General features: G+C 45.8%; 1 protein-coding gene across 4 annotated transcripts in view; it reads left to right on the top strand.

Moving 5' to 3' along the window:
* Positions 1 to 2,096: 2,096 nt before the first annotated feature.
* The window catches only part of DCAF7 (DDB1 and CUL4 associated factor 7), a 31,295-nt gene continuing 22,893 nt past the window's right edge, over positions 2,097 to 10,498 (top strand). For all 4 annotated transcript variants that reach the window (XR_007131639.1, XR_007131641.1, XR_007131640.1 and 1 more), the window contains exon 1: positions 2,097 to 2,468. Coding sequence is in view for 1 of the 4 variants with exons in the window: in XM_047756877.1 (XP_047612833.1) it covers positions 2,331 to 2,468 (138 nt within the window). In the remaining 3 variants the exon portion in view is untranslated. The remainder of the gene's footprint in view (positions 2,469 to 10,498) is intronic.

Here is a 10,498-nt window from a genome sequence, read left to right as displayed (position 1 = left end):
GTGATTAAGAAGCCAAAATCATTCATTTTAAAAACGGAACAAGCTCTTCTTTAACGTCGTTCCTTTTTTTGTACTCATCATTTCACTCTATTCCATCCGCAGTTTATCCAACATGTAATTTATTTCCATGCTTGAAAGTCTATTACTAATAACCTTACCATATCTGCTTGTAACACATATATATAAATTGAAATTTTAAAATTGTTTCTAACCTAAGACTTTAAGGGTTACACTTATTAGTACTGAGTTGTTCAAAACAACATAAATATCTCTATTTAAATTTATTTATTTATTTATTTTTGGTCTTTCTGCCTTTTCTAGGGCTGCTTCTGCGGCATATGGGGGTTCCCAGGCTAGGGGTCTCATCAGAGATGTAGCCGCCTGCCTATGCCAGAGCCACAGCAACTCAGGATCCGAGCCATGTCTGCGACCTACACCACAGCTCCCTGCAACGCCCCATCCTTAACCCATTGAGCAAGGCCAGGAATCGAACCCGCAACCTCATGGTTCCTAGTCGGATTCGTTAACCACTGAGCCACAACGGGAACTCTTCTCTATTTAAATTTTTATAGAAACTAAAATTTTACTGGAAATACATCTCTTAAGAGAGGGTATTTTCCTCTCAATTAGTCCATGTATGTCAATGAATATTATTTTTTTATTAGAGGAAGACATAGACACAGAGAAAACTTGTTCACCTACGGAAGTGGATAGGACTGTGAGGAGTTTGTTACATTAAACAGTGTCACTCAGTCGCTCAATTCTTTGAATTCTTTCTTTTTTTTTTTTTGGCCACCTGGAAGCACATGGATATGGAGTTCCCTAGGCAGGGATCAGATCCCAGCTGCGGTTGCCGGCTACACTGCAGCTGTGGCAACCCTGGATCCTTAACCCACTGTGTGGGGCTGGTGATCAAACGTGCGTCCTTCTTTCTGAGTTTTCTGTTAACAATCACTTTTATCACTAAAAACTATATATATATAGTCTTTTTAAGGTCACATGTGCCCTAACTATTGAGGTTCCTACGATAAGGATCGAATCAGAGCTGTAGCCGCTGGCCTACACCACAACTCATGGCAATGCCGGATCCTTAACCCAGTGAGCGAGGGCAGGGATCGAACCTGCGTCCTCATGGATACTAGTCAGATTTGTTTCCATTGAGCCACAACGGAAACTCCACTAAATACTATATTTAATGATATATTATCTAACAATTCAATACAATTTTTTGCTTAGTTTTGTTGAAAGCAAATTATTGGAAACCATTTAAATTATAAAGAGATGTTACCTAGATTCTGACCCTTCCCCATTTCAAATTCAAGACACTGATATATTTAAGGCTAGATTAGCATTTGCCTTGGGACGCTCGTGGGAAAAGATGGAAACAGAAGCTGACAGCCACGCTGGCGGGGTCGCTGCCTGCTGAAGACCAATCCTCTAATTCCAAGCACTTCTAGAATGGCCAGGAAAGGCTGACTGAAGCTGGCCTGGTCCTGAGTAGAGCGGCGTGTCCGCCGTCTGCCCTTGGTACGCTGGGAGAGCAACATTCCAATTTAAAGGAGGCGTTGGCAAAGCAGGGAAATAAAGGGTTTTCCCTTCGGCGCAGGCCCGTCCGCAAGGCCCCGGAGCTCAGTGCCGCGAAACGCAGCAGGCCCTCTCGTAAGGCAGACTTTTCATTTTCACTCGCCAACGTGGAGAATCCAGTCAGAATAGCAGCTGCAGTGGGGAAGTCAGAGCAGTCACATAAGAGGTCTCACTCTCGGAGACTTGGCCTAGAACTTGGAGGCCTGCTACACAGTACGCGAGCTTTTAAGCCACCCACACCCGGATTCACCCGCACTGCGCCGTTATCTCTCTGACTGATATCTTTGTCAGCCAATGATCTTTGTGGCTGTGAAAGCGCCTGCCCCCTGGAGTTGGGCAGAGCAAGTAATCGGAATGACAACCGTACGCACCAATAGCAAGGAGGTTTCAGAAGCTACGGGTACACTAGCCAATGAGGAGAAGGAGCCGTTCGAAAGGACGTGTCAGGTAGCCAACGGCCGGCGCCGCTGAGGGGGTCGCGTGGCTTCCGTTCTAGAGGGCGGGGCGGGGTCTCAAACGGAAGGTGGTTGTTGTCCGAGCCGAAGCAGGTTTGAAAGTGGGGGTCGGGCTCGGCTGTCGTTGTCTGTCGCCGCGGCCCCGCTTCCGGGCTAGGCTGTTCGTACCCGCCCCCGCCCCGCCTCCCTTCGGACCCCTCCGTCCCAGGCCTGACTCCCTGCCCGATTCGCGCCCCGCCCGCCGCAGCTCGCTGCCGTCCCGGCCCGCACTGCGGCCCCGCCGCCGCCACTATGTCCCTGCACGGCAAACGGAAGGAGATCTACAAGTATGAAGCGCCCTGGACCGTCTACGCCATGAACTGGAGCGTGCGGCCCGACAAGCGCTTTCGCCTGGCGCTGGGCAGCTTCGTGGAGGAGTACAACAACAAGGTGGGCCGGGCAGGGGCTCGGAACCCAGCTAGAGGGACGCGGGCCCCTGGAGCGCCCTTTCCCGGCCGGAGCTCAGACCCCAGGACCCTCCTGCGGACCTGCCTTAGCGCCACGGAGCGGTTCCTCTGTGTCTGGCCCTGTGCAGAGGGTTTCGCTCTCGTTTCATTTGATCCTTGCAGCATTCCTGGGTAGTCAGGAGTGTAGTTACCCGCATTTTACCGATGGGGGAACTGAGGCACCGTGTTGTGACTTGCCCCAGTCAGACAGCTATTGCGTGACGGAAACAGGTCTCAAACCCAAGTTTGCAGCGCAGAGCTGTGCCGTTTATCACGCCTATCCCCTCCTCTCCTTCAGTTGGGGGGCGGAGGAGGGATGAGGGAGTGATGGCTGCGAAGAAGATGCTGGAGCCCCGTGGTCCTTCTCCCCTGGCCACACTAGATTTCTATTAGGACTGTTTAGCAGGTTTCACCGCCCCCTGTTCCCTGGATTTCCCCAGCCTTTCTGCCGGGATTGCCATTGCTCTTGCTGCCTCATATTCGTCCTCTTCAAAGCTATCTCTTTTTGGAAATCTTGCCAATGGCTATTGTCTTCTGCATAGAAAAGGGTGATGCTTGCCATTTGTTTTCTTGGCATCTTTCATGCTGATACAGACAAGTAACCTGGAGTAGAAGTAAGTCTTTCTGGACATCCACAATTTGAGAATCCTTTTTAGAAGCACGGTTAATAGGAGGAAGCTTGAAGCTGGCAGTGACACATAAATTTAGTTTTGGAAGTTGAATAAGTTAGTGGAAAGAATTTTCTTTTCATTACTCCTTAGTTTCTGGCATTTATTGTATTAGAGTAAGCATTGTGATTGACTGATAGTGATCAGAGCAACTGAGAGCCATGCTTAGTGGTGTTTAAAACCTGTACACCTGCTTGACACCAGGAACAGTCTAATTTAAGAATAAACTGTGGGCAGAGGCATGGTGCAGGGGAAAAGGCCAGGTGCTCTAGGATTAGGCCTTGTCTAGTCCACTGATTAGCTGTGGGACACTGCATAGGTAAGTTTTATTATTTCTGACCCACAGTTTGTTGTAGGAAAGAAGTCCTGTAGAAAACATTTGAACATTGTAATTTTGTTTACAGGTTTTCAGGAGCACATCTTAGAATTAGATCTTAAGGAGTTCTGGTTGTGGCTCAGCAGTGACGACCCGACTAGGATCCATGAGGAGGCTGGTTGGATCCCTGGCCTTGGTCAGTGGGTTAAGGGTCTGGCGTTGCCAGGAGCTGTGGTGTAGGTCACAGATACAGCTTAGATCCCGAGTTGCTATAGCTGTGGTGTAGGCCGGCAGCTACAGCTCCAATTTGACCCCTGGCCTGGGAACTTCCATATGCTGTATGCATGCCTCCCCCCCCCAAAAAAAAAAATTAGGTCTTAAATTTTTTGTAATCCTTTTTGAGAAATTGATGAGAACAATGGACTCTCGTTGCCCAGACATCCCACATACACACTTTACAAACAAATCCCTGAAAGTATGCACTGATCTCGGAGTCCACGATTTCCCACAGAAACCAAAGAGTCCTGAAAAGACATAGCTTTATTTTCTTCTGGAGCCTCTTTCTTCCTTATGGCACATAGTGGACCGCAGAGCTGCTAAAGTGAAATTCAGGGTCCTGATGCATAAACTGAATTAGTAAAGTTGAGAGCACTAGAACTGTTGTTTAAGAATACGTGTTTAAACAAAGGGGGGTGGTAGTAAAATACATCTTTCAAAGGGCTTGAGTCTTTTCACACAGACGGATGGATTTTTTTTTTTCTTGCAAGGTCAGTTTAGGTAAGCAGTAGCAGCCCCATTTCTAAGAGATGGGAAACCAAGCCACAGTTAGGCTGCTGGTAGATTCAGTGGAGTAATTGGTGTCAAGCTTCAGTTGCAGGAATTCTGCCCCCAAATTTATCCTTTCAATTATGGAGCTCCTTCTTTGTGCCAGGCACGCAGGCAGTGTGGTTTTAGTAGTAAAATGCTAATTGATAATCCCAGTAGTAATAGAACAAGCAGTTACCTCTGTCTTAACTCACTTGCATAATGTAGGCAACGTGGTGTCTTAAAATGGTTTTTGTGTCCCCCGCCCCAGGTCAGAGTTCTTGTGTGTGTATGCGTGTTTGATGGACAGCTTTGGCAGTTGGAAGCCAATAGACCTCTGTTCATAATTATGTTTTCAAATGCATAAAATACATGGAATTACAAAGGAAACCAACCATATGACTCATAGTTATTAAAAACATTTTTTGGAGTTCTCTCGTGGTGCAGCAGGTTAAGGATCTGGTGTCGTCACTGCATCGCCTTGAGTTGCTGCTATGGCTTTGGTTCAGTCTGATCCCTGGCCCTGGAACTTTCGAGTGCCGTGAGCATAGCAAAAAGCAAAACTATTTATTTATTTATTTTTTGTCTTTTTGCTATTTCTTTGGGCCGCTCCCGCGGCATATGGAGGTTCCCAGGCTAGGGGTCCAGTCGGAGCTGTAGCTGCCAGCCTACGCCAGAGCCACAGCAACTTGGGATCCGAGCCGCGTCTGCAACCTACACCACAGCTCACGGCAACGCCAGATCCTTAACCCACTGAGCAAGGGCAGGGACCGAACCCGCAACCTCATGGTTCCTAGTTGGATTCGTTAACCACTGCGCCACGACGGGAACTCCGCAAAACTATTTATTTTTTTTAGAAGTAGGTTAGAAGAGGTTTAGTGAATATACTGCTAAGGGAAGCAGTGGGCAGGAGAGCTTGTCTGTCCTGGGCTAGTGGTTTGGGCTCTTTTTATTAAGGGAATTGGCTCCTGACTGTCCTGTCTCAGTTTCCCCCCATGTAAATAAGGGATTGAAACATGGCAGTTCTGAAAAAAAAAATTTTTTTAAGTGGTAATGCGTACTTTTAAATTAACTCATTAAATCACATCAACCATTTTAATCATTAATTTTGAAGTACCGATAAGGGTAAACAGCATCTCAGTATATTCACTGTAATGTGATAGGAAAAACATTGGTGATTTCTATTGGTGACAAATCAGATATGGATGCTGCTGTGAGTAGCTGCCTCCATTTATAATGGAAGGAAATGCTACATTTCAGCTAGAGGTTGTGAAAATATAAATGTGATTTTCTAACTCAGCTTCATCAACATCAAGATGAGAAACCCTGCTGTAGAGGACTTGTGTGTAGGAGCTGGTGGCCAGTAAATCCCACTTTATCAAGCTCAGTTTTGGAGAAACTTTGCCAAGAAGGTGCAAGAGTTCATAATTTAGAGGAATTTAAAAATTATTGGTTAGGAGTTCCCCTTGTGGTGCAGTGGAAACGAATCCAACTAGGAACCATGAGGTTGCGGGTTGGATCCCTGGCCTCGCTCAGTGGGTTAAGGATCTGGCTTTGCCGTGAGATGTGGTATAGATTGCAGAGGTGGCTCGGATCTGTTGTTGCTGTGGCTTTGGCATAGGCCGGTGGCTACAGCTCCAATTGGACCCCTAGCCTGATGCAGCCCTAAAAAGACCAAAAAAAAAAAAAAAAAAAGTAAAAATTATTGGTTAAAATTCTCAAACCTTGGAGTTCCTGTTGTGGCTTAGCAGTAACAAATCTGGCTAGTATCCGTGAGGACTTGGGTTCTATCCTTGGCCTCACTCAGGGGGTTAAGGATCTGGCATTGCCATGAGCTGTGGTGTAAGTCGCAGATGCGGCTCAGATCCTGTGTTACTGTGGCTATGGTGTAGGCCAGCATCTACAGCTCCGATTCGACCCCTAGCCTGGGGACCTCCATATGCTGCAGGTTTGGCCCTAAAAAGACCAAAAAAAAAAAAGGAGTTCCTGTCGTGGTGCAGTGGTTAACAAATCCTACTAGGAACCATGAGGTTGCGGGTTTGATTCCTGGCCTTGCTCAGTGGGTTAAGGATCCGGCGTTGCCATGAGCTGTGGTGTAGGTCCAAGATGTGGCTTGGATCCCGTGTTGCTGTGGCTCTGGCATAGGTTGGTGGCTACAGCTCCAATTAGACCCCTAGCCTGGGGACCTCCATATGCCATGGGAAGTGGCCCTAGAAAAGGCAAAAAAAAAAAAAAATTACTCTTTTCCTGTAGTGAAATTATTTGCAGTTGGATAGAATTAAAAATGTTAGCATTTCAAGAACAACTTGACTTCCAGGTGTTATATCATCTGAATACATTTGGGAATTGTTGCAAAGAAAAGAATTAGATTCTATCAACTACACCTGGAATAAAGAGTCCCACTCTAGGTAATTGTGTTTTCTGTCTTTTTTTTTTGTGGTCTCGGCTGGGGATTAAAACATGGTGTTGGAGCAGTGGTTTTCTAAATTTTAGTGGGTCCTCTGAGAGACTTGCACATTCCTGGGCTTCACTCCTGACGTTCACAGACACGCAGGTGATTCAGACACAGGTGGTCCCAGGGGCCCTCTAAGACCATCACCCTGGAGTTACCTTCACATCTCTGACCAAAGGCGGGAATGCTTTTTGTGTCTTCATGAGCCCAACATTGATTCTGCCCTTCTGGCCCATGGAAAAGCTCAGTTACCAGAGGGCCCCTTTGAGGTAGCCTGAGTTGAAATCTTGGTCCTACCAGTTTTCAGTTTTGTGTGGCCTTGGGCAAGTGAAACTCTGTGCCTCAGTTTCCTCATCTGTAAAAGGAGGGTTCTAAGGAAGGTCAAATGAGTTCCTCTATGTAATGGAGTTAGGAACTCTGCCTGGCACATAGTAAGCGATTTAGCAGTGTTAGCTGTTTCTACTTAAACGTCTTCACTGCTGAACCTGTAGTTGAGATATCACCAAGGAGCATTATATGGGTGTTTAGGTAAATTTGACTTTTGTATTTTCCAGAGAGAGAGATCAGGGCCATATGTCAGAAAGTTAACCTCAAAAGGTCATTATATTTGGAGCTCCCTTCGTGGCTCAGCAGTTAACGAACCCGACTAGGATCCATGAGGATGCGGGTTCTATCCCTGGCCTTGCTCAGTGGGTTAAGGATCCGGCGTTGCCAAGGAGCTGTGGTGTAGGTCTCAGAAGCGGCTTTGGATCCCAGGTTGTTGTGGCTGTGGTATATAGGCTGGCAGCTACAGCTGCAATTCTACCCCTAGCCTGGGAACTTGCATATGCCAAGGGTGTGGCCCTAAAATAGCAAAACAAACAAACAAACAAAAACAAAGGTCCTTATGTTCATTCCTTTGCCTTTTAAAGACCCAGGGGGAAAAATTCTCTTGGATCCTTTCAACCAAACCCACTTGGTGGTTTTGAAGCTTCTTGTCAGATTCCAAGCCCATTTTCTCTTTCTACCTGGCACAACACAGTAACTCTGATAGAAGAACTCTAGTATTTCTCCTGAGTTTCGACAATATCTGTGGTCTCTATTACCCCCTGTTTTATGAGGAAAGATGGGTTACCATTCCCGGGCTTTTCTATTTCACTGAGTCGCATGTTTCAGCGTCGGTTTTGAATAGAATTGGCAGAGCGATGTGGGTTTTCTTTTGCCCTAACGTTTAACTAGCTGACCACTCGTGCCTTAGGATTTAGCATGTGGAAAACATTTTGGAGGTTTGGAGGAGAGGAGCCTAGGTATACCTGGTGCCTGTAAAGAATACTGGTACTAAATCTGGGTAAGACTACCTCATACTTGAAATACACATGGATGAAGGCTTCCCTTGTCAGCCTGTGTTGATTCCTATGTGATCTTTAATACGGAGTTACCTTATCTATTTGGCACATAATAGATAAAGTCTGGCATTTAAGTTTTCCTTTCTCAGTATTTGTGGCATCCTTTCAGGACTCTCACTTGTTCATTCAACAAATATGTGCTTTAACACACATGTGTTTTCGCATAGCGATGACACTTTCTGTTTATTAGCAAATGTGAGATTGGCAGCAATAAAGAGGAAGTATTTTAGTACACTTAAGTATTTTTGATAGATATTTAGAATTTTGTGGTGCTCTGTCAGTGCCTGGCAAGACTGCGAGCAGGGGAATTTAAAGTATAAAAAACTCTTCTGGTTTTAACCTCCTCCTTTCTTTTTTCTAGACAGTAGAGGACTAAATCCTCCCTGAGACCACTGATAAAAAGTTCTGCTGCTATATTGCTTTTTGCCCTAACCTGGTTCACACAGACTTACTGGGGATGCTGTGCTTTGAACGAGTGAATCTTTGTTCTGTAGGTAGTCTGGCCGGCCTGGGGCTGTGATGCCTGAGCTGAGTGTTTAGCTTCTGAGCCAAGTGCGGGAGGGTGCTGTGCCAGAATTCACCTCAAAGTTTGACAAGACAGGACCTCTCTGCAGGCATTGATCAACAGTAATCAGTCAGGAATAGGCTTGAAGAGAGGACAGATGGGAAACACCAAGAAGAACTAGTTTATTCGGACAGAACTTCGCCTTAGCTGACTTTGGTTATCTTAGCAACTGTGGGGAAATGTTCCACTGGTAAGAGTGGTGTTATTGATTTAGATAACTTGTGTTTTCTTTTTTTAATTACAAAAATATACATACACATACACATATGCAATCCCTTCATGTTACGGTACTAGCACTGTATGTAATTAAAGTGGAATATACAGAGAGTTCCCTTTGTGGCACAGCAGAAAAATGAATCCAGCTCGTATCCATGAGGATGTGGGTCCGATCCCTGGGCTTGATCAGTGAGTTAAGGGTCCTACGTTGCCATGAGTTGTGGTGTAGGTCACAGGCATGGCTCGGATCTGGCATTGCTGTGGCTGTGGTGAGGGCCAACAGCTGCAGCTCCGATTCAACCCCTCGCCTGGGAACTTCCATATGCTGTGAGTGTGGTCCTAAAAAGCCAAAAAAAAAAAAAAAGGAATATACAGTTTCCTCCCTCAAGGAGCATAGTAACAAGGTAGACACAGCAGCTTTTTTATTTTTTTAAAAGATAAGGTATGAGCACTATGTGGTAATTTATGTTGTTATTTATGAAAAGTAATTGAAAGTGAAGATGTCTTGTCTCCCAGGAATAAAATAGTATATGTTTTATATCTGTTCCTTGGGAGATACCTGGTTTAGAATGTCCACAGTTTAAAAATAAGTAAAAGTGATCTTGCTTGACAGTCTTTTCTTTATCGGGGCATTTGTTTCACATGTTGGGGCAACGTGTTACGAAGCAGTAGTTGCAGAAAGGTGGTGGAGGTGGAAGATAGAAGTAGTTTAGCAGGAGGACAGGGAAGACTGTGGAGGAAAGAAAAGGTAGAGGGATAACCTAAATGTTGACAACTTTTCCTTATGCTCTCACAGTAAGTAAGGAAAGACGGAAGTATAATGAAGATGCAATAGGTATAGGAAGATGCTGAAAAAAGGGTATTTGTGGCTGCAGGTTCAAACTTAGAAGAGCATAGTTCTCCAGAATAGGATTTTGATGGACAAAATCAACAGCCCTTTGTTTGGGACAGGGAGAACAGGGGGCACAGCTGGCAGCCAGAGCGTCTCCAGACGCCACCTGACACCTTGGATAAGAGGGGAGCTGAGCTATACAAGGAGACACATAGACAGGCCATCGTCTCTAAAAGCATCAGATGAGGCAGGTTGGAAGAGACTGAATGGTTAGCAGCTTGACAGCTCCTCATCTCTCTTGGCTGGGGAGATGCAAAAGCTTCATGTGTTTATGCAAACTTGGAATATGGCCCTGGCCTCTCTCCCATAGGGACTTCTTTCTGATCATCTAGAAAGAACTTGCTTCATTCGTTTTTTTTTTTTTTTTTTCTTTTTATGGCTGTACTTGGAACATATGGAAGTTCCCAGGCTAGGGGTCGAATTGGAGCTGCAGCTGCCAGCCTATGCCACAGCCATGGCAGCACCAGATCCTTAACCCACTGAGAAAAGCCACGGATCAACCCAAATCCTCAGGGACCTTATGTCAGGTTCTTAACCCACTGAGACTCACTGGGAACTCCAGAACTTGCCTCATTCAAAAGGAAACAGCAGGAGTTCCCATCGTGGCTCAGTGGTTAACGAATCCGACTAGGAACCATGAGGTTGCAGGTTCTACCCCTGGCCTTGCTCAATGGGT

Source organism: Phacochoerus africanus, chromosome 14, assembly GCF_016906955.1.
Source record: "Phacochoerus africanus isolate WHEZ1 chromosome 14, ROS_Pafr_v1, whole genome shotgun sequence".
NCBI lineage: Eukaryota > Metazoa > Chordata > Mammalia > Artiodactyla > Suidae > Phacochoerus > Phacochoerus africanus.
The sequence above is the reverse complement of the archived record's forward strand: the minus strand, read 5'-3'. Positions and strand labels throughout refer to the sequence as shown.